General features: G+C 38.4%; 1 protein-coding gene across 11 annotated transcripts in view; it reads right to left on the minus strand.

Moving 5' to 3' along the window:
- Positions 1-25,363, minus strand: part of TP63 (tumor protein p63) — a 246,930-nt gene that overhangs the window by 30,455 nt on the left and 191,112 nt on the right. For all 11 annotated transcript variants that reach the window (XM_043473428.1, XM_043473427.1, XM_043473426.1 and 8 more), the window contains one exon: positions 2,360-2,546. In XM_043473428.1, coding sequence (XP_043329363.1) covers positions 2,360-2,546 — 187 coding nt within the window. The remainder of the gene's footprint in view (positions 1-2,359; positions 2,547-25,363) is intronic.

Here is a 25,363-nt window from a genome sequence, read left to right on the forward strand (position 1 = left end):
GCAGAATGGGGAAAAAAAAAAAAAAATTAGCTCTTTACCCTCAAAACAAAGAAAATAAAATGAAACTTTATGGACAGAACACTGGTGGTCAAAGAAATAGTTTGTATGATATAGGAGATATACATGCTTGAAAAGAAGACTAGATCCTGTTGCCAGAGATCTAACACATGAAGGTATCACAACCTTTATAGCCATAAAAAGGTCAGGAATGGTCATCTATATTTAAGGGAACAGTCCCATGTTTCTGGGCTCAAGGTAAACAATTCAAGTTGTAGAGAACTCTATAACTACATTTCTAAGCTGACCCATACAGGGCATTTTTCCAGCTTCTCTGAAAAATGGAAGAAAAAGGAACAAGTTAATTTAAAAAATACACCTGCATGACAGAAAACACTGCCCCCAAATTGACCATTTAAAACACTAAGAAGCTATGGATGGCAAGGATATAACTTTCACTTTGCCTATTCTTTTCTTCATGATGAAGCCACAATTTTACTTTGGTCATAAAGATGGGAAACTAACTTTATTTGTTGTACTGCAATTGTCCCAGGTTAGAGGCTTGAAAAAGTGAGCAAGTTTTGAAAGGAACATAAGCAAAGTTTCACAAAATGTGATACCTGGTAGAACTCAAAAATAAAGATGCTGCTCCAAGAGTTAATGCTGTGAAGGTGTTTTTAACCTTTGGTCTTATATTCTCATTCTACAGTAACTGATACTCAAAGTAAAAGGCTTCGTATATCAAGATGCTCTCTGTTGCCTGAAGCATCATATATTATGGCAAAAATTTTAAATAACTACTATGCTAAAAAATAAGAAAAAAGCAAACAACAAAAAAAATGGTTATGTCATCTTGATGGATCAAGAGCAGTTATGGAAACCAATAATGAAGCCTAGCTATAGAGAATAACTTCTACAGCATATTGTTAAGTGAAAGGTAAGATGCAGAGGTATGGATAATGAGGTCATATAGACAAGGACTAGAAATTAATAAGTAAAAATTAGTTGTGTTAAGGTGGAGAGATTTCAACTTTATTTTCTTTTTTAAAATTTCTATCTACTATCTTTCTTCATTACTTTTTCTTTACCACCTATTATATTCTCTACATACATATACTCAGGGTAACCTACCAATCTTCCTATTTTTCACATAATTTCCATAAAAGGTATTCTAACTCCCAATCCTCCTATCTCCTCATTGCTCTTTCATGAATCTTTATGCTTTCTCTTGCCCTTCCTTTCAACTATTTTGTGTTCTTGACTCAGCCTCCCTTCATAAACTTTAGAACAGTAAATATAAGAGGACCCTTGGAAATAATGACCACTTCTGTAAAACTGTTACTGGATCTGAGGCTCAGAGCCTGGGACCTAACTTATCTATGGATACAGCACTTAAAGGCTGTAAGATACCTGGCCCCAAGATACCTGCTCTTTGACAGTCAGTCCTTCACTTTACTGCTTCCCCTCCCAAGCTCATGTTCTAGATTTCCCATTTACTCCTCTTATCTGTTATTTGTCTTCATTTATTTTTCTTATTCCCCATTTTCCTCTTCTTCTCTCTCTTTTTTTTTAATATTTGTCACTTTTTATGCTCCTTTCTCTTACCCTTCTAGACCCTAATTGGTCCAGCCTTGCCAATCACCCTGGGAGAGGTACTGAAGCCCTTAGCAAGGGACCAACAGATCAGAGGCCACACTGTTCTCCTTAAATCCTCTCAGTAAAAAAAAAAGGCGGGGGGGGGGGAGTGTTAGGTAGTTGGAAAAGGAAAAAGGAGTCTAAAATGGTGGTGGCTAAAAGACAAAGGGAAAAGCCCACAATAACAGAACAAAAGAAAATCTGCAGACTGCAGTGGGAGTGAGAACTTCAGGTGGAACATAGATAGTCCTAATTTGCATAGGGAGAGGAGACAAAAAGAACAAAAAGAAAGAGCCAAGATGGACTGAGGCCTCTCCCTTGGGGTCGATCCACCCTCACACCTCCAGGGTGTACTACCCTTTGTTTGCTGAATAAAACTCTGAGCTGTAACTGAGCTGTAACACTGGTCTGCCATTTCAAATCTTTGTTGCCACAAGACAGAACCCAGGAAATTACTCAACTCTCCCGACAGAAGGGAAGGAAGAAACAGGGAGAAGAGAGGCAAGCCCAGGTCATCCAGCAATTACCAATATTAAAATAAGCAGTTTAATTATTGTGAAAGCCTGAAATTTATTCAACATTATTCCCAGTCTTATTAGCCAAAAAGGTAGACTTATCTGCCATCAGATTGAAGAGGTTGGAAACAGATAGGTGGATCCCAGACAAAACTCCACAGGAACTCTATTTCAAGCTTAGTTGAACAGCCACAGACCCCCATTCTCCTTACCCTCATTGAATTCACGACTCAGCTCATGGTTGGGGCACCTTTTTACCACTTCAGTGACATGCTCGGCCTTCTTGTAGACAGGCATGGCCCGGATGACAGCACCCTGAGGTGGTGGGGTCATCACCTTGATCTGGATGGGGCATGTCTTTGCAATCTGGCAGTACAGCTTCTTCAGTTCAGTGGAATACTGCTTAGAGATGGGTCCATGGTGAAAGAAAGAAAGGAAACAAGAGATTTTGTTATATTCAAAATCAGAACAAGGAAATATTTGTACACTTTCTGTAAACATGTTCCTTTAGAGCTGCCTGTTTGAAACTAAGCAGGATCCTATGGGGCTCCTGGATATGGAAGCCTGTGTCCCCCATTCCTTGTTTGTAAGGAGCAGACTCCAGCCTCTGTCCTTCCCAGAGCCCCAGAGGACCTATTCACCTTTTGGTAATCAAGGAAGGGAGAGGATGCAAAGACATGGGAAGAACAGCCAAGAAACAACAGTGCAGTCTTAGGACAGGGTCCTAGTTTCCCCTCAAGGGATACATATAACTAAATCTTTAAGCTCTTATTAGAAACAAACTTAAAATAATGCTAAAAATTCTCCAAGCCAGGCTTTAGCAGTATGTGAACCATGAACTTCCAGAAGTTCAAGCTGTTTTAGAAAAGGCAGAGGAACCACAGATCAAATTGCCAACATTTGCTGGATCATGAAAAAGCAAGAGAATTCCAGAAAAACATCGATTTCTGCTTTATGACTATGTCAAAGCCTTTGACTGTATGGATCACAATAAACTATGGAAAATTCTGAAAGGGATGGGAATACCAGACCACCTGACCTGCCTCTTGAGAAACCTGTATGCAGGTCAGGAAGCAACAGTTAGAACTGGACATGGAACAACAGACTGGTTCCAAACAGGAAAAGGAGTACATTGAGGCTATATTGCACCCTGCTTATTTAACTTATATGCAGAGTACATCATGAGAAACGCTGGACTGGAGGAAGCACAAGCTAGAATCAAGATTGCCAGGAGAATTATCAATAACCTCAGATATGCAGATAACACCACCCTTATGGCAGAAAAGGAAGAATAACAAAAGAGCCTCTTGATGAAAGTGAAAGAGGACAGTGAAAAAGTTAGCTTAAAGCTCAACATTCAGAAAACTGAGATCCTGGCAATCGGTCCCATCACTTCATGGGAAATAGATGGGGAAACAGTGGAAACAGTGGAAGACTTTATTTTTGGGGGCTCCAAAATCACTGCAGATGGTGACTGCAGCCATGAAATTAAAAGACGTTTACTCCTTGGAAAGAAGGTTATGACCAACCTAGATAGCATATTAAAAAGCAGAGACATTACTTTGTCAAAAAAGGTCCATCTAGTCAAGGCTATGGTTTTTCCAGTGGTCATGTGTGGGTGTGAGAGTTGGACTATAAAGAAAGCTGAGTGCTGAAGAATTGATGCTTTTGAATTGTGGTGTTGGAGAAGACTCTTGAGAGTCCCTTGGACTGCAAGGAGATCCAAGCAGTCCATCCTAAAGGAGATCAGTCCTGGGTGTTCATTGGGAGGGCTGATGTTGAAGCTGAAACTCCAATACTTTGGCCACCTGTTGTGAAGAGCTGACTCGTTGGAAAAGACCCTGATGCTGGGAAAGATTGAGGGCAGGAGGAGAAGGGGATGACAGAGGATGAGATGGTTGGATGGCATCACCGACTCAATGGACATGGGTTTGGATTTTCCAGGCAAGAATACTGGAGTGGGTTGCCATTTCCTTCTTCAGGAGATCTTCCCAATCCAGGGATTGAACCTGGGTCTCCCACATTGTAGGCAGACACTTTAACTTCTGAGCCACCAGGAAAGTCCTGAACTGAGAACCAAAAACCCCAATGGAATGGATTTAGCATTCTTCATTCCAGAGAACACCTGAGGCCATATTAAAGGAACCAGAGAAAGGCATCATGAGATTACCAGAAATCAGATTAAAAGAGTGCACACACCCTAATCTTATCATGGACCCCACCCTGGAACCACTGCTATAAAGATCCTTACTAAATACTCCCAAGTGGGTCACTGTTTTTGAGGGCAGGATCCCAGTGTGTCCCCTTACGACTAGTAAAGAAATAAAGCTATCCTTTTCTACTTTACCCCAAATTCAGTCTCTGAGATTTGATCTGGCACCAGTGCACAGAGACCAAGTTTTCAGCATCATGTTCACCACTGGTTGAAACCATTTATCAGAACATATTTGTGTCATTATTTACAGTTATCATCTCTTCAAAATGAAGAAACTGATTCTCAGAAATATCTCAATGATTAACACTATGAACAGGTTTATAGAGTATTGAAAACTAAATGGAAAAACAGTATTCTCATGTATTGAGTAATATTAAGCAGACTATAATTAATCCTACCCTTACAATACTCTATAGAGACTCATAGAAATTAGGGGTAATGGAAAAAAATGTTTTCAGACAGAATATCTGGTAGATACTGAAGAGATTTCATTTAAGGTCAACCAACTAGAAAATTGCAAAAGTTCCCTCAAACAACTGCAATTATCTTCTAGGGTCATAGCCTAAAAGAATGAGGGATCTGAAAGGGGTCATTTGGTCCTATGTTCTCATGAAAGGACTGCCCTATTACAACATAGTCAGACATGGCAGCAATAAAGATGATCTTTTCATTCACAAGGGACTGAAATTTTCCTCACTATACTTCCTTCTGCACGGAAAGGAGGTTCAGTGGTTGGTTGGTTGTAGAATTAGAAAATAGGGTAGGGAAAGCATGAGACCTTGAAAATAAAGTTTCATCCTTGTTGTTTCCTTTAGAAAGTCTCCATTCTAATCCTTATATTAGCCTAAAAGAATGAAGGATCTGAAAGGGGTCATTTAGTCCTATGTTCTCATGAAAGGACTGCCCTATTACAACATAGTCAGACATGGGGCAATAAAGATGATCTTTTCATTCACAAGGGACTGAAATTTTCCTTGCTATACTTCTTTCTGCATGGAAAGGAGGTTCAGTGGTTGGTTGGTTGGTTGTAGAATTAGAAAATAGGGTAGGGAAAGCATGAGACCTTGAAAATAAAGTTTCATCCTTGTTGTTTCCTTTAGAAAGTCTCCTTTCTAACCCTTATATTATCTTAAATCTTAAGCTATCACCCTGTTCTCTGGGTCAAAGTCTCATCACTGCATTCCTCCTCATTCTGAGGTTCAGTAAAACCACTTGGGCAATGGAACTGCTGGCCAAGAGCAGGGCACCTAGTAACACTTACCCAAACAAAGGTAAACAGACACACACACACAGGTTACTCATCTAAATTGGCAACAATATTCTTCCAGGGAAAAGACAGTGGGGAGCAGGAGCCAGAGTGGCAAAGGGATTCACTATTGCTATGCTCCAATCCAACTCTGAATAGAAGCAAATGTTCCATGGAAAAGCACATTTAAAAATAACTGCTTTATTTCTTCCTTTTGAAATATAATATTTATTTAAATAATCTTTTTCTCCCAAGCATTTCAGTATATGAAATTTTCAGTTATGAATTTCCCAATACTAGATGTATATTGCATAATCACTTCTCCATGCCCACAGGTCAAGGATTAAGCACAGCAAAAAGGTTTTACATAGCTTGAAGAAATAGGAAGCATGCCAAAAATCAACCACAAAAATAAATTTCTACTTGGGAAACACAATGAAATCTAGATGGACATTTTTGCTCAAGTGTTTTTTAACCAATGACTTTACAAAGACATTGTTTTATAACATATTATGAATTCTCTTTTATTGACAACTCTTAGTAAATAAGCCTATCTGTTTGTGTTTAAGTCAGGAAATACATAATCTAAACATGAGTTTGATAAAATGTACCTTAGGAAAGATGACTCCAAAACAAGTTTGCCAACTAACACCTGAAGGCAAATAAGGCACCCATCAAGGTATGTAAAGATTATAAAAAAAGAAGGATAAGTGTTCAGAGTAGGACAGTTAAGAGGAACATTCCATTTTAATAACTGATATACTTGTAAATCACACCTGACAGACTAAAAATAGTACTTAGGCATCATCAAGTGTTAAAACTTCATTCATTCTCAGAGATGGGAGTGGGGAATCTAATATCTGAGTGTCAGCAATCTAAATAACTTCACCATTTTTTGAGGTCTAGTATAAAAAACTTCTTCACAGATGATCTTCACAGAAATCTAAGAGGAAGGTATTATAGATCTACAGTCTCTTATCTGAAACCACTGAAGCCAGATGTTTCAGAACCCAGAACTGTTTAGATTTTAGAAAGGGAGTAGAGTTCATATGAACATGAAAATGTTAGTTGCGCAGTCCTGTCCAACTCTTTGCAACCCCATGGACTGTAGCCTGCCAGGATCCTCTTTCCATGGAATTCTCTAGTCAAGAATATCAGAGCAGATTGCCATTCCCTTCTCCTGGGATCTTCCTGACCTAGGGATCGAACCCGTGTCTCATGCATTGCAGGCAGATTCTTTACCGTCTGAGCTACCAGCATGTGTTATAAATACCTCCAGCAGGATTTAATGGGCTTCCTTTGTGGCTCACGGGGTCTCAAAGAGTCACAACTGAGTGACTAACACTTTCAATTTTTTCTTTCACTATAATCAAACCTTAATATTTCTTCATGAATATTCATGAATTCATGAATATTCACAATAAGTGGAAAATGAACATAAACCCTTAATGTTCAGGCCAGGTTTCACTACCACGTGAGTTTGCCACAAATTTATGAAATTACAACAAAACCAAAGCAACTTCTGTTTTTCAGAGTTCTCTGAATTTCAGAATTGCAGATAACAGATAATGGGTCTTATTATCCATGCTTTACAGATAAGAAAAAGGCAGGGGGAGGACTTGCCTGAGGTCACGGGGAAGAGCTGGTTAACAACCAGGATATAAGAATCATCCTGAGACCTGGAACAGTAGTTTCTCATCTCTCATTCTCTTGGCTCAACAGTGCGTATATTTGTACTTTTATTTTTTCATAACTCTCAACCATGTGGCTGTTTTCTGAATCAACTTAAGAGGTACACAATCTTCTCTAACGTTAAAATGGAGCTCGGAAGTGATCTACTTATCAGCAATAATTCCTCTTTATTTATTTCAGTAGAATGGGCTTCCCAGGTGGTGCTAATGGTAAAGAACTTGCCTGCCAATATAGGAGACAAAAGAGACACGGGTTCAACCTCTGGGTTGGGAAGATTCCCTTATCAAGGGCATGGCAACCCACTGCAGTCCTCTTGCCTGAAGAGTTCCATGGGCAGAGGAGCCTGGCACGCTACAGTCCATGGGGTCACAAAGAGCCAGAGATAACTGAAGTGACTTGGCCACAAACACATAATAATGTTTGCTCCTTTTCGTGCTGGGAGAAGCACCAAGTGATAGAAGTGAAATAACCCTGGCCCAGGTGGAAGGTGACCTGCAGTCTAGGACCAGTGGTCTGTCAGTACTTCTATTGTGGCTGGGAGGAATTCATGCGTGAGGTCCTGTTGTTTCACATGGTTTATTAAGGTCCTTTATATTCTGGCTTAATCTTTCATTCCCTCTCCTCATCCTCCAAACACACACTTTCCACCCTGCTTTTCTACCCATGCAAACACACCATACACTCATCTCCCACAATTCAAGCATACTTCCCCTGTTTTCCACATTGTGCTGGGACAATTTCAATATCACTCCTCAGGTAGAGCTGCATCTAGCTTATAAACCATATTTTCCAATTTTTGTGATGAGTTTTACTACTGACTATATCTAAATGTCTGACTAGGATACATTCCAATTGTTGTTTCTGGTTAAACTTCCCAGACCTGTTGTTCAGTATCAGAAGGGCTGAAGCAAGTCTCACGCAGTTGCTTCTTACCAAAGCCAAGCTTCTTCTACTCAGTGTCCTTCATGGCTTGCAAATTGGTTTCGCAATGGTGTTTAATATTTTTCCAATACTAAATTCAGTCTCTCTGGCCTATAGTGTTTTCATAATTCCTTAGATTTGTCCATTTCCCCCACCAAATAGCTACTCTCATATTTACCAATTTTCCACGCTTCTGCAAGATCACCAAAAATGGGAATCTGACTTACGCCAAAATTTTAAATACCCTGGTGATTCAAGTCAGCAGAGATCACAAATTGGAATATATCTGGCTTCTTTTAATCTCTCTCTTCCTCTCTGGTACTTCTAAAATCTTCCCCTACAATGCTCCCAAACACTGATTTGAGATTCTGTACATCTAAAGACCAGTTTGGTTTTTTTGGACTGAAGTGATTTAGCAGTAGCAGTAGCAGCATGCTTTGTTTTGCTTTAATCAGCTTTGAAATCTAATATATTATGTGAAAAAGTGAAAGTTGCTCAGTCAAGACCCTGTGTGACCCCACAGACTGTAGCCCATCAGGCTCCTCTGTCCATGAAATTCTCCAGGCAAGAATATTGGAGTGGGTAGCCATTCCCTTCTCCAGGAAAAGAGGATGTATGTAGGTTAAATGCAAATGCTATACCACAATTAAGGGACTTGAGCATCTGTGAGTTTTGCTTCTGTGGATTTTGGTATTCATCTGGGCTCCTAGGACCAGTCTCCCATGGATATGGAGCGGCCAACTGCATTATGAGCATTTACATACACATCTTCAAACTTCCCTTGTGGCTCAGATGGTAAAGCGTCTGCCTACAATGAGGGAGACCTGGGTTCAATCCCTGAATCAGGGAAGATTTCCTGGAAAAGGAAATGGCAATCCACTCCAGTATTCTTGCCTGGTAAATCCCATGGATGGAGGAGCCTGGTAGGCTGTAGTCTGTGGGGTTGCAAAGAGTTGGACATGACTGAGTGACTTCACTTTCATATATGCATCTTAAGACATGTTTACATTATTTTTATTAAGTACCTATAAGTGTGAGTGCTGGTTAAGTGTATGTTTAACTTCATAAGAAACTGCCAAACTGTTTTAAAAGGAGGCTGTGCTATTTTACATTATCACCTGCAGTATAGAAGGGTTTCATATCCTTGCCAGCACTTCAATTCAGTTCACTCACTCAATCGTGTCCAACTCTTTGCAACCCCATGGACTGTATCACACAAGGGTTCCCTGTCCATCACCAAATCCTGGAGCTTGCTCAAACTCATGTCCAGCGAGTTGGTGATGCCATCCAACCATCTCATCCTCTGTTATCCCCTTTTCCTCCTGCCTTCAATCTTTCCCAGCATCAGGTTTTTTCCAGGGAGTTGGATATTTGCATCAGGTGACCAAAGAATTGGAGCTTCAGCTTCAGCATCAGTCCTTCCAATGAATATTCAGGACTGATTTCCTTCAGGATGGACTGGTTGGATCTCCTTGCAGTCCAAGGGACTCTCAAGAGTCTTCTCCAATACCACAGTTCAAAATATTCAATTCTTTGGTGCTCAGCTCTCTTTACGGCCCAACTCTCACATCCATACATGACTACTGGAAAAACCATAGCTTTGACTAGATGGACCTTTGTTGGCAAAATAATGTCTATGCTTTTTAATAAGCTGTCTAGGTTGGTCATAGCTTTTCTTCCAAGGAGCAATTGTCTTTTAATTTCATGGCGGCAGTCACCATCTGCAGTGATTCTGGAGCCCAAGAAAGTAAAGTCTGTCACTGTTTCCACTGTTTCCCTATCTAATTGCCATAAAGTGATGGGACAGGATCCTATACTTGTTTTTTTGAATGTTGAGCCTTAAACCAGCTTTTTCACTCTCCTCTTTCACTTTCATCAAGAGGCTCTTAAGTTTCTCTTCGATTTCTGGCATAAGGACAGTGTCATCTGCATATCTGAGGTTATTTATATTAAGGAATATTCAGCCCAGCATTTTGCATAATGTAATCTGCATATAAGTTAATTAAGCAGGGTGACAATATACAGCCTTGACGTACTTGTTTCCCAACCTTGAACCAGTTCGTTGTTCCATGTCTGGTTCTAACTGTTGCTTATTGACCTACATACACATTTCTCAGGAGGCAGGTAAGGTGGTCTGGTATTCCCATCTCTTTAAGAACATTCCACAGTTTGTTGTGATCCACACAGTCAAAGGCTTTAGAGTAGTCAATGAAGCAGAAGTAGATGTTTTCCTGGATTTTTTTTTTGCTTTTTCTATGATCCAGCAGATACTGGCAATTTGACCTCTGCTTCCTCTGCCTTTTCTAAATCCAGCTTGAACATCTGGAATTTCTTGGTTCACATCCTGTTGAAGCCTAGCTTGGAGAATTTTGAGCATTACTTTGCTAGCGTGTGAAATGAGTGCAATTGTGTGGTAGTTTGAACATTTTTTGTCATTACCTTTTGTTGGGACTGGAATGAAAACTGACCTTTGCCAGCACTTGGTGTTGTCAGTTTCAATGCCATCCTCACAGGTATGTATTGGTTTTCACTGTGGCTTAAATTAACATCCCTCTGGTGTTTAATGATCCTGAGTATCTATTCATATACATATATAGATTTAATTTATATTTATACTGTATATAAAAAGTTTAAAATATATATTTATATTCATTTTGGATTTTATAGACATATTTGCAATTTGTTTCTGAAGTCTCTGCTCAAATTGTTTATACTTTTAAATTTTCATTTTTTTAATTGAGTTGTGTGTGTTCCTTATTTGACTACAAGAGTTCTTTATATATTCTGGATACAAGTCCTTATATCCTGTAAGTTTTTAAATTATATTTTCTCCAGGCTATCTCTTGCCTTTTGTACCTTACTTTCTATGCTTTTCCAAAACAGCTAATTTTAGCATATTATCAATATTTCGCCTTTAATACTCATGTATTTTGTGTCCTAAAATAATTTGGTCAAATCCAATGTGGGAAGAATTTTCCATGTTTTCCTATAGATTTATAATCATAACTCTTGCATTTAGTTCTATATCTACTTTCAGCCTCTTCTTTCTCCCCCTCCTCTTCCTCTTTCTCTTCTTTTTAATGGATATTCAATTGTTCTATCACCATTTGTTGAAAAGATTATATTTTCCCTCTAAATTGTGTTAGCAACTTTTTAACTAACTGGATGCGTTCAAATCTTTATTTGGACACTGCCTTCTTCTCTATTGATCTAGTATTCATAGTATTCAATAGTATTACTATAACACTGTCTGGGATACTCTATCAGTTCAGTTCAGTCACTCAGTCGTGTCCAACTCTTTGTGACTCCATGGACTGTAGCACACCAGATTTCCCTGTCCATCACCAATTCCTGGAATTTACTCAAACTCATGCCCACTGAGTCGGCGATGTTGTCCAACCATCTCATCCTCTGTCACCCCCTTCTCCTCCCATCTTCAATCATTCCCAGCATCAAGGTCTTTTCAAATGAGTCAGTTCTTCACATCAGGTGGCCAAAATATTGGAGCTTCAGCTTCAGCATTAATCATTCCAATGAATATTCAGGACTGACTTCCTTTGGTTGGATCTCCCTCCCGGCCAAAATATTGGAGCTTCAGCTTCAGCATTAATCATTCCAATGAATATTCAGGACTGACTTCCTTTGGTTGGATCTCCCTGCTGTCCAAGGGACTCTCAAGAGTCTTCTCTAACACCACAGTTTAAAAGCATCAGTTCTTTGGCACGCAGCTTTCTTTATAGTCCAACTCTCACATCCATACATGACTACTGGAAAAACCAAAGCTTTGACTAAACAGACCTTTGTTGGCAAAGTAATGTCTCTGCTTTTTAATATGCTGTCTAGGATTACACTATAGCAAGTCTTAAAATCAGACAATCTGAGTCTCCCAATTTTGTTCTTCTTTTTCAAAATTGCTTAGTTATTCTAGATCCTTTGAATTTCCGTATACCATTTACCAGGAATTTGTAAATTCCTACAAAATTGTGTGTGATTGTGTTCAGTATATAGGTCATCTTGAAGAGAACTGATATCTTAAAAACATTGTGTCTTCTAATCCATGAATGTGGTACATATCTCCATTTAATTAGAACATCTTTAATTCTTCTCAGAAATAGTCTTCAGTAAGCAAATCTTCCACAGGTTTGTTAGACTGCCTCCTCCTTTCTTTTTCTTCTTTAAATTCGAAACTTTGCTTTAAGATCACTGCTTCTAGACTTTCATAGTTTCCTAATATAAGGTTTCAATTCTATGAAGTTCATTTTAAGCACTCTTTTAGATATATTGACAACCTTTGATGTATCTAATTTTTAACACTGAGGAATATATGAGACATTTCTTGTGGGAGGGTTGGGTTCTAGTATTCTTCATATCCAATATATTTTAAGGGACTACATATACATTCTTGAGAAAAACAATTCTTTCTCTGGGCTTTTGGTTCATTTCATGGATTCCATTTCTATTGATGGTTTGAACTTATTTACCCTTTGTACATTTTCTTACCTTTCTAAACAGCTATCAAATCAAGAACCCAGTTGAGTTTATTCCTGAAAAAAAGAATCTACTATAACTTAAGAATTTCTTTGGTGATCCAAGTCCACTGCATTGAATTTTCAGCAGCTTTTGGGTAGATATTAAACATTCCAAACTTTCTGTTTGAAGATACAAAATTTCTCTCCCTGAAGTGCTGTCCCTATTAGAAGCAATTATGGGGATTAAAAACTTACCCAACTTCTCTTTTTTTTTTAAAATTAATATGTCTATGCTCTTAGTTACCAAAATAGGTACACGTTTAAAATATGATTTACAGTTTAAATATTATTTACAACATGCAGTTAGAAATGAAAAATTTAAAAATATTATTTGCAACAATTAAAAGCTATTATTTACAGCAACTTAAAAATTATTGAAAAAAGACAATATATGACATATTCCCCCTACCCAGACACACATACCCCTAACATTTTAGATTTCGTCATACACATACACACACACACACAAACTGGGTAACATCATAAAAAGTTTGGTATCTTTTTTTATTTAACATATCATGTTGCTGTTGTTCGGTCACAAGGCGTGTCTGACCCTTCATGACCCCATGGACTGCAGCACACCAGGCCTCCCTGTCCCTCACCATTTCCTGGAATTTGCCTGAGTTCATGTCCATTACACTGGTGATGCCATCCAGCCATCTCATCCTCTGTCAACCTCTTCTCCTTCTGTCTTCAATCTTTCCCAGCATCAGGACTGGAAAAGGTCAATCCTGATCCCAATTACCAAGAAATGGTACTAAAGAATGGTTCAAACCACTGGACAATTGCATTCATCACCTATGCTAGTAAGGTTATGCTCAAAATTCTGCACGCGAGGCTTCAGCATTATGTTAACCGAGAACTTCCAGATGTCCAAGCTGGGTTTTTTAGGAAAGGCAGAGGAACCAGAGATCAAATTGCCAACCTTTGCTGGATCAAAGAGAAAGCAAGGGAATTTAAGAAAAACATCTACCTCTGTTTTATTGACTACACTAAAGCCTTTGACTATGTGGATCATAACAAACCGTGGAAAACTCTTAAAGAGATGAGAATATCAGACCATCTTACCTGTCTCCTGAGAAACCTGTATGCAGGTCAAGAAGCAACAATTAGAACATATCATGAGTATGTTCTAATTTAAAAATACAATTTTATGTGGTTATGTTTATAGCATTAAAAAGGATATACTATGATCTATTTAAGCATGCCTTTCTTAGATAGTGTAAATTTTACTCCAGTGTAAAAATATCACTGAAGATAGTGATTTTAGCATATAAATCTTTAGTACATAAATTAATTTTAACTGAATCTCTCAAAACTGGATAATTGAGCCAATGTTTATTTTAGTGTTGTAGAAGTCTGAAGTAAATTTGGATTTTCTTTCTTTAAATTAATCCAGATGCTTATTCTTCCTTGTTATTGCAGGATTTTTTTTCTTCTTTATTTTGTTGTTGCTTTTGTTTTAAGTAAAAATGCTTCTATGGGTCCTTTTTTATTTCTTGAAATAATTTGGAAATTGGTAAGCTTTTAACTTACATGCTTGAACTCAACTCAGTAATTGTTTTTTTTTTTTTTTCTCTCTTTTTGCTTGTGTTTTTGTTCTTTCTGCTCTTATTAGTTTCTAGGAACATGAGAGTCTTGCTTTGGCTATCCTCCTCTATCCACCATACTTTTTACATACTTGAACACTAACTGTTGACATCTTGTTTACATTCTGGGAAAGCTTCTCAAATTTGTTTTCTCTACCATTAGTATGACTTTGTAGTTAACTTTGATTTATTCTACTACAAAAAATTGAAATTCTTCTACTGCATTTCAAATAATCTTTCTTATCTCATCTATCTCCCTTTTTACCTTATCCAGTCATCTTTTTATCAGAGCCTGCTATTCCAGGTTTATTTTCTTCTCCAACTTTATGGTGCTTATGTTTTATTACTTTGTACTGAAGCAACCTTTAATTTTTTTTTCAGTTGTTGATTTGCTTCCTTTGGTTCATTAAAATCTGTCCCTTTATGCTTATTTATTAATATAGGCCCCTAATTAGGTTCTGTTGCCTTCCATGAATATATTATAGCAAGCTATCAGAACTAGTATTGACATCTTTTGACATTTCTCATTTCAGTTCTATACCTTTTAAGTAATAAATTTGCTACAGGGGTCTGTCAGTAACTTGAGTGTTTAATTCAGTTAGGCATTTTTCTGGAATTCATAAAATTTTAGTGGAAAATAAAACACTGACTACATTAGAATCTGCTAAGCAGTTGCCACTGCAAACTAGAAATGAGATCTATTTATCTCCCCATTTGCACATCATTCAATAATTATCAAACAAACATTTACCTGAGCATGCCAGGCACTCTATTCTGTACTAGGAACAGAAAGAAATAAGATTTTTAAAACCCTCAAATGCAGGAACTTAAATATCCTCAACTGTGTAGGACAGTCCTTAATGTTTTAAAGTAAGTTGAAAGAAAAAAGTACTCAGTCTTTTCCCTTAAGTTGCCAACAGTTTAGAAGCAGAGTGAAACACAAACAATGCTACAGGTTTGTAAAGTGTCATGGGATTACAGATGATAGAGTAATTAACTACAAATTAATAAAATCTATATTTATTGAGAAAGTACTATATTCAAGACTCTGTTTTAGGTCTGGAAACTCAAAAGTGAACAAGAACTAAGGTCAAGCTCTAAAGGTACTAACATTCTAGGATAAACAAGTGAATCTGTCACTTGTCTGTCACTCACTGTCAGACAGTGAGTAACAAGTGCAATCAAGAAAAGAAAATCAAGGTAAATTTAAAGGAGATAGAGTCAAGAGCCAGGAGTTAGAGACAGCTATGTGAGGAGGATATTATTTTATCTAGAGTGGTCAGAGAAGGATACTTTGGTAAGCTGATACTTAAAGAAAGATCTGAAGGAAGCATGGGAGTGAGCCATGTATGCTCCAGGGAGACTATGTTCCAATTGCTGGCGGCAGCAAGTGCTAAGGTCCTGGGGTGAGTATGTCTGTCCTGAAGGCCAGGGTCACTGGAGAGCAAAGGATACAGTGATAGTGGATATGATCAGAAATTAGAGAGAGGTTGAGGCCCAGACCATCTAAGGTTTCTGGCCAGAGTAAGGACTTCAGTTTTCCCTGATGTGAGACAGGAAGCCACCATGAAGGTTTGAGATGATGATATGATCTGATTTCTACTTTAATAAGATTCTGGCTGTTAAGTGAAGAAGAAACTCTGTTGACCAAAGACGGAAGCAGAGAGACCAGCAAGGAAGGCACTGTGAATAATTCAGGAAAAATATGAGAGTAGCTTAGACCAGCAGGGGAGCTGGTGAGAAGCACTTGGTTTCCAGATATATTTTAACCAGATTCACTGGTGGATTGGTTGGAATAAGAGAGAAGGAGAAAAGTAAATGTATTCCAATAAAGGAGAGAAGAAAGTTTTCATAGAGGTAGTGATATTCAAATGAGGTCTTAAAAAGATAGGTTATTCACCCACTGGATGGTGCACCCAAAGATAGGAGGATAGAAGAGCCAAGAGGCAGGGGGCAGGGTCACCGTAAGAGAAAATCATCAGTACAAGCCAAAGAGATGTGAACAGGGTTGAAAAAGAGATCGGCTAGGGGTAGGAGGAGGAGAGGCTGAGTGAGGGAAGCACCTACTAGATTCAGAGGAGCCTTGGATTTCTCGAGAAACAGGTGGACTCTACCAGCAGGAAAAGCACAGTCACTGAGGACTGCAAAACGGGGGAAAGACCTGATCAGTTTCTATGCAGTAAGTAAAACAAAGCTGGCAGGAGGAAGAGACTGAGACAAAGTAGAAAGAAGGGATACCCATCAGGACCCATTCAGGCAGGAAATGAGGAGGGCCTAAGCCAGAGCAGTACAAATGAAGGAAAAGGTGGAGAGATAGCAGAAATGTTTTGGAATTACTAAAATTCAGTATTCTAGTTTTCATCATGAAAGATATGCACAGGAATACCAAAGCAGGCCAAAGCAATTATTCACTAGAAAAAGATGCTTGAAAAAATAATATGTCATTTTCTTATCTCTTTTCTAAAATCAAAGCAGATTGAATGAGAGCTCATTAACTCTCCCAATATTCCGGAAGGCTCCTCATATTCAGGAAGAAAACGAGACATGGTTTAGTCATTGTACTTGTCAACGGATCGAGAAAAGAAAAAATAATTTGTTTTAATTTTGGACAAAGAAAATAAAGTACCATGATGTAACACTGGAATTGACAGGCCAGTTTTGTTGTGGAAGAGGACAGGGCTTAATTCTTAAAGCCAAGAGCTTTGGAAAAGGCATTTGGTCCAAAACCAACAATGAGAAGCAACATTTACTGGATGAGGGGTCAAAAGACAAGATTCAAACTCTGCCTCTTCTATATATTCCCCGAGTCTTTATATAGTTACTTCACCTCTCACAAATATAAAATAGAAAAAAGTTATAACATGTAATATACATCTCTTAGAGTGGAAGATAAATTCATGGCTATGAGAAGCCTTCATCAGCTGAAAGACCTACATAAAAGGCATGTATTATGATTATTACTGAAGCCTATTTCTAAGATGCATGAAGAGCTTAATGTAGCTTAAGTAATTTTGGGAACATCATGAAAACATTTTTCAACCTGGTCAGGAAATGATTGTTACTAGATAATAAAAGTCTACTAAAGTTTGAAGATTAACCATTTTCAGTGAATCACACAGTTCATATTTATCTGCTAGTAATCTCCAGTTTCTAAACTGGATTTGAGTTACTAGATTCATTTGCTTAAAAACTAGGTTTTTTTAAATCTGTTTCCACATATTTGTAAAATATACATGTATATATCCATAAGCACATATAATTTTTCATGTCCTTAATATGTACTTGGGCTTCCCTGATGGCTCAGGTGATAAAGAATGTGCCTGCAATTCAGGAGACCCAGGTTTGATCCCTGAGTCAGGAAGATCCCCTGGAGAAAGAAATGGCAGCCCATTCCAGTGTTCTTGCCTCAAGAATCCCATGGTTAGAGGAGCCTGGCAGGCTCTATGGCATCACAAAGAGCCGGACATGAATGAGCGTCATGTAATATTTAATTACACTAAACTGCTCAAAATTTTGTATCAGTAGTCAGGTATTTCTATTTCTCATGTTTTCTAGATTTATTTATATTCTTACATATAGATATATTTCCTTCATCTTAATCACTGGAAAGAAGGAAGGGACTGAAATAAAATGGAGGGAGATCTTTGCTTTATTTATTGTATTTATTTAAAGACAAGATTTGAAGCAATATGGAAATATTTTTTAACATTTTGGAAGTTATTGGGTGTCTAAAATTACTCTTTTTATATGCTTGAATTATTTCCTAATTAAAAATTTCCTTAAATAAATTTAGTATGGGCAGCACCAGATTGTAAAATCACTGCAGACTTATGATTTTAGAAGACACAGAACATAGTAATAAGATATTAGACCCCAGAAGAAACATTATAGCACATTTTGTCTAAACCTCCTTCTCCTCTTGATTTTTAGATAGAAAATTTATGCTTAGAGAGGTAAAATCAGTTCAGTAATTCAACAAATATTTATTAAGCACCTGCTTCATGCCAGACTCTGTCCTAGGCCCCAGGGACTTAAGGACAAGTATTCCTCACCCTAAGGGAGTTGGTTTAAAGGCAGCATTAAATTATTTCTAAAACTGTGATATATGGTCCATAATAAAGGCAGAAGCACAGAGGGTAAAACATGGGGCTCTACTTAGTCTAGAAGGTCAAGAGGGCCCCCTGGAACAATGATTTCTAATGGTTGCACAACTAAATCTAGGTAATGTAGAAATAAACTCAGATTTCCTTAGATATAGAAAAGCTTAGATTAGGAAAAGCTTAGAGATCATTTGCTTTAGCCACTTCAGTTACAAAGGAGGAAGCCCAAGAAGAACTGATTCCAGTGAGGAAACGTGGCTTGCAAAAAACTAAGCAGCAATAAGGACCATCCTGGCATTCAGACCAGTGTTCCTCCCCATGTGCCATTCAGTTGGTCGTCACTATATGGGGCCAAAGGGGAACTGGTGCATTTGGTAGCACAGCAAATATGATTAGAAAAACAAGTAGAAAGCACAGAGGTCAAATAAAAAATAAAATATGATCACCAATTTACATGATTACAATATTCTGTAGTGTTTTGTTAACCCCATATTACATCCTTTCTAGTTTAGTAAAATATGCTTCTCTAGAAACTGAGATATTTTCCCTTAATTTGTAACTATATTGTCAGAATGGAATCTTGAACAAGAGAATAACATGAAATGCCCACCAGGCCTCCAACTAATAAAAAAATTAAAAAAAAAAAAAAAAAGAAATGCCCACCAGGTTTTTTGAGATCTGATCTCCATCAGATCCTAGATTTGAGAAGTCAGCAGTCGACTGTAGTAATCTTTGACCACAGGTAAGACTGCAGTGAACTTGTGGCTCTTTACATTATGCAAATTTTAAAGTGAAATTATTTGATGAAATATTTTGATGAGAAGAAAAAAGAGAAGAAAGCAAATGTGAAAGAATTTTCTTTCAAAGATGGAACTATTTGATCTCCAAATAAATTGTGGACTTCTAACACTCACTGAGGGATTTCAGGCAACTCATAGGCTCTCCTTCAATCCGTAGGGCGAAAATGAGGAAGCTGTTAGAGGATCTATAATGTATCTATATATTTTTTCTATTTTGAATATTTTATGATCTGGTACAAATCTGTTACAGACACGAGTTATCAGGATCACACTGGTTAAAGTAACTCTTTAAAAGTAGTCTAGAAAACACGGGATTGATAATCTTTCGGATTTTTGATCAGAAATACATACAGAATAGGAGTCAATGTACATACTTACATGTATGTATGCACATTCAAGACTGTTTATTTCTTGGAAGTACTAGCCTACAAGCAAGTATGAAGGGCCAAATTTTGTCTCAACCAAATTTCCTTTTAAACAGTCTTGAACATCCATAGGAACAAACTATTTCTGTAGTGGTATAGAACAGAGGTGCCTCCAAACAAACACATAAATTCAGCTCTTTGTGGCTATAAAATTTCCCTGACAAAACACATAAGCAACCTTTCCTAAGTTTTGTTTTGGAAGGAAGGGGAAGAGGATTGGTGTATTAAGGAATGAGCTGCTTAAAGCAAAATATCATGTTTAAATAAAATAACTCCAGGGGATTTTGGAAAACAAGAGTAAATTCAGCTCCCTTACTAATAATATGTTGCACAGAGAAGAGGGGAGGAAAGCATTCCAGTAACTACGACCCATCATCACCACCTGCCCCAGTCGAAATACTATATTACACGCTGTTCGCTGCCAGGCTGGTAATTCAGTATTACAATGTGTAGAGATGCCAGCTAATGTCAACATACACCTGCGTAATTTTTAATCGCTCTCTTTCCTAAAGGTGCAACAAAGACCCTTCCCCCACATTCCATCAAACAAAACAAGAAAACAACTTTACTCTTTCAACCTGTTCCTGAAGAAATGCCATACTATATGAAAATCCCAATTGCAAGGCTGCCTTGACTTGTCACTGTCCAAAAATATGGATAGAATAAACAAATGAATAATTATATAATCCACCTTCCCACTCAATCTACCATCAAGGGAAGCAATTAGGCAGGGTAACGTCAATGCCATCCTGCTGCTGCAGTGTCAGCTTCCAGATAAATCCACATCTCGCATGCTCTCATGGGCTTCCCTTGTGGCTCAGCTGGTAAAGAATCCACCTACAATGTGGGAGACCTGGGTTCAATCCCTGGGTTGGGAAGATCCCCTGGAGAAGGAAAAGGATACCTACTCCAGTACTCTGGCCTCAAGAATTTCAAGAACTATATAGTCCATGGGGTAGCAAAGAGTCGGACATGACTGAGTGACTTTCACTTTCACGTCATACTAAAAGGAGATGTTTGAAACTTTTTCTAATGTAATACTGTGCAAAATATGACCTACTGGCCATTCAGTTCAGTCGCTCAGTCGTGTTCGACTCTTTGTGACCCCATGGACTGCAGCATGCCAGACTTACCTGTCCATCACCAACTCCTAGAGCTTGCTCAAACTCATGTCCATCGAGTTGGTGATACCATCCAACCATCTTATCCTCTGTCATTCCCTTCTCCTCCTGCCTTCAATCTTTCCCAGCATCAGGGTCTTTTCCAATGAGTCAGCTCTTTGCATCAGGTTGCCATAGTACTGGGGCTTCAGCTTCAGCGTCAGTCCTTCCAATGAATATTCAGGACTGATTTCCTTTAGGATGGACTGGTTGGATCTCCTTGCAGTCCAAGGGACTCTCAAAAGTATTCTTCAAAACCACAGTTTCAAAAACATCAGTTCTTCGGTGCTCAGCTTTCTTTATAGTCCAGCTCTCATATCCATACATGACTACTAGAAAAACCATAGCTTTGTGACTAGATGAACCTTTGTTGGCAAAGTAATGTCTATGCTTTTTAATGTGTTGTCTAGGTTGGTCATAACTTTTCTTACAAGGAACAGCGTCTTTTAATTTCATGGAGGCAGTCACCATCTGCAGTGTTTTTGGAGCCCCCCAAAATAAAGTCTCTCACTGTTTCCATTGTTTCCCCATCTATTTGCCATGAAGCGATGGGATCAGATGCCAAGATCTCAGTTTTCTGAATGAACTCCTTATTTCAGATCATGAACTCCTTATTGCAAAATTCAGACTTAAATTGGAGAAACTAGGGAAAACCACTAGACCATTCAGGTATGACCTAAATCAAATCCCTTACGATTATACAGTGGAAGTGAAAAATAGATCCAAGGGATTAGATCTGATAGACAGAGAGCCTGATGAACTATGGACAGAGATTCATGACATTGTACAGGAGGCAGTGATCAAGACCATCCCCAAGAAAAGAAATGCATAAAGGCAAAATGGCTGTCTAAGTAGGCCTTACAAACAGCTGAGAAAAGAAGAGAAACTAAAGGCAAAGGATAAAAGGAAAGATATACTGGCCATTAGCTCATGGAATTAACCTTAGCATATCAAGTGAAAGTCATTCAGTTGTGTCTGACTCTTTGCGACTCCACTGACCATACAGTCTATGGAATTCTCCAGGCCAGAATACTGGAGTGGGTAGCCTTTCCCTTCTCCAGGGGATCTTCCCAACCCAGGGATTGAACCCAGGTCTCCTGTATTGCAGGTGGATTGTTTACCAGCTCAGCTACCAAGGAATGGAAAACCAGATGCAGTTGAGGTATATCAAGACTTAGGGCAAGCTACCTAATCTGACGATGGCTGGAAGTAAAAAAAGAGAGTAAAATCTATGCTTATGCTTAAAACATCAACAACATTTTTGGCCTTCTATATGAATTTGGGTTGATTAAAACTAAAACAAATATAATGAGATTTAGAAGTAATCTAAAAGACAACCACCATTCACTAACGAGAAATACTCCTAGTTTACAGTTCTTTTTTTTCAGAGAGTTCAAAGAATACTAGAGGCAAAATGTATGGTCTGTACTACCTTAACTAACCTAAAATATCTGACAAGAAATAAAGGGGGCAAGCTCAAAAGCTGTCACAAATCCATTAATCCAGGCTTACCAATTACTGCCTTAATTTAGACAGAGCAATCTGAAAACAATCAGTGATTTAAAATTTTTTTCTTTTCTTAACTATATTCTTGGGAAATGCCAAATATAAAAGGCCATTTTATAAGGGTAAGATGGTGATGAAATAAAAAAACTGGAATAGATAGGAAAGAAAATCATACAAAACAGGGTGTTCAGAGAACACAAAGTTTAATTTCTGGCAATTGTTTTGGCAGGGGAAAGATTAATAAAGGGGAGAGATGAGATACTTGAAAATGAAAAAATATGAGGGTCAAAACATAATTTTGGTCAAGAAGTTTTGGAAAATTAATGATAAATAACCAAATCACTAAAATGCAAAAAGAGTCTTAGATAGAAAGAGCAAGACACAGCTTCATATAAGCTTCTTGAAATATACTGAATAACCAGAAATGCAAAAAAGCAAAATGGCTGTCTGAGTAGGCCTTACAAATAGCTGTGAAAAGAAAAGAAGCAAAAAGTAAAGGAGAAAAGGAAAGATATAAGCATCTGAATGCAGAGTTCCAGAGAATAGCAAGGAGAGATAAGAAAGCCTTCCTCAGAGATCAATGCAAAGAAATAGAGGAAACCAATAGGATGGGAAAGACTAGAGATCTCTTCAAGAAAATTAGAGATACCAAGGGAACATTTCATGCAAAGATGGGCACAATAAAGGACAGAAATGGTATGGACCTCACAGAAGCAGAAGGTATTGAGAAGGGGTGGCAAGAATACACAGAAGAACTATACAAAAAAGATCTTCATGACCCAGATAACCACATTAATATGATCACTCACCTAGAGCCAGACATCCTGGAATGTGAAGTCAACTGGGTCTGAGGAAGCATCACTACAAACAAAGCTAGTGGAGGTGATGGAATTCCAGTTGAGCTATTTCAAATCCTGAAAGAAGATGCTGTGAAAGTGCTGGACTCAATATGTCAGCAAATTTGGAAAACTCAGCAGTGGCCACGGGACTGGAAAAGGTCAGTTTTCATTCCAATCCCAAAGAAAGGCAATGCCAAAGAATGCTCAAACGACCGCACAATTGAACTCATCTCACATGCTAGCAAAGTAATGCTCAAAATTCTCCAAGCCAGGCTTCAGCAATATGGGAACTGTGAGCTTCCAGGTGTTCAGGCTGGTTTTAGAAAAGGCAGAGGAATCAGAGATCAAATTGCGAACATCCACTGGATCATTGAAAAAGCAAGAGAATTCCAGAAAAACATCTATTTCTCCTTTATTGCCTATGCCAAAGCCTTTGACTGTGTGGATCACCACACTGTGGAAAACTCTGAAAGAGATAGGAATATCAGACCACCTGTCCTGCCTCTTGAGAAACCTGTATGCAGGTCAGGAAGCAACAGTTAGAACTGGACATGGAACAACAGACTGGTTCCAAATAGGAAAAGGAGTACGTCAAGGCTGTATATTGTCACCCTGCTTATTTAACTTATATGCAGAGTACATCATGAGAAACGCTGGGCTGGAAGAAGCACAAGCTGGAATCAAGATTGCCAGGAGAAATATCAATAATCTCGGATATGCAGATGATACCATCCTTATGGCAGAAAAGGAAGAAGAACTAAAAAGCCTCTTGATGAAAGTGAAAGAGGAGAGTGAAAACGTTGGCTTAAAGCTCAACATTCAGAAAACTAAAATCATGGCATCTAGTCTCATCACTTCATGGCAAATAGGGAAACAGTGAGAGACTTTATTTTTTGTGGCTCCAAAAATCACTACAGATGGTGACTGCAGCCATGAAATTAAAAGACGCTTGCTCTTTGGAAGGAAAGTTATGACCTACCTAGATAGCATATTAAAAAGCAGAGACTACTTTGCTGACAAAGGTCCGTCTAGTCAAGGCTATGGTTTTTCCAGTGGTCATGTATGGATGTGAGAGTTGGACTATAAAGAAAGCTGAGCGCTGAAGAATTGATGCTTTTGAACTGTGGTGTTGGAGAAGACTCTTGAGAGTCGCTTGGACTGCGAGGAGATCCAACCAGTCCATCCTAAAGGAGATCAGTCCTGGGTGTTCATTGGAAGGACTGATGCTGAAGCTGAAACTCCAATACTTTGGCCACCTGATGCGAAGAGCTAACTCATTTGAAAAGACCCTGATGCTGGGAAAGATTGAGGGCAGGAGGAGAAGGGGACAGCAGAGGATGAGATGATTGGATGGCATCACTGACTCAATGGACCTGAGTTTGGGTGGGCTCTGGGAATTGGTTTTGGACAGGGAGGCCTGGCGTGCTGTGGCTCATGGGGTCGCAAAGAGTCAGACACAATTGAGTGACTGAACTGAACCGAACTGAACCGTATCCTATATAATTGTATGAGTTAATTATATGCTATATTCCCAATCTGTTCTCTATAAATAAACTCACTTGAGAAACTTTATAAACTTCACATCTAGGGAGAGAGACTTTAAAAAGAAAGTTTAATAATTAAAAAATGGTCAATTCAAACGTTTTTGTGAAATAAATATACTCTAAACAAATATCAGGCTAATGGTCTATGATGGCTATCATGGATGGTATACTAGAACACCAAAAACTAAAAAAGGTAGTGAATGCAGATTTAGGGGTGGGTTGGGGGTGATTCCTTGAAAAACCAGCTTTAAAAAGTTAGGTGTAAAACCGAAATATCGTTCAAGAGCCAACTAATTACTCTTCTGTGACTAGATCCCAACTTTATCATTCCATTTCTGCACCCATATAAAAGGGCAGTAAATATCGCCCAGAGAAGTGTGGTCAGAAAGTCAAGCGGGCAGGGCTCTCATCTTTCACCTGCATAATGATTTCATGCACCATCTTAGGCAAATCATTTCCCCTCTCGGGCTCCAACTTCTTCATTAGCAACTAAGGCATTCCACTTCAGACTACATCTACTTCAAAAGAAGGGAAATCTGAAAAGTAATCTTGCACACAGGAGCCAGGCCACCACATCCTATAGTATCTCTCCTATCCAGGATCAGGCAGGAGGACATCCCCAAAGAGGCCCCAGAGCTGTCTGGCAGGGT

The sequence above is a fragment of the Cervus canadensis genome, chromosome 7 (genome assembly GCF_019320065.1).
Source record: "Cervus canadensis isolate Bull #8, Minnesota chromosome 7, ASM1932006v1, whole genome shotgun sequence".
NCBI classification, from domain to species: domain Eukaryota; kingdom Metazoa; phylum Chordata; class Mammalia; order Artiodactyla; family Cervidae; genus Cervus; species Cervus canadensis.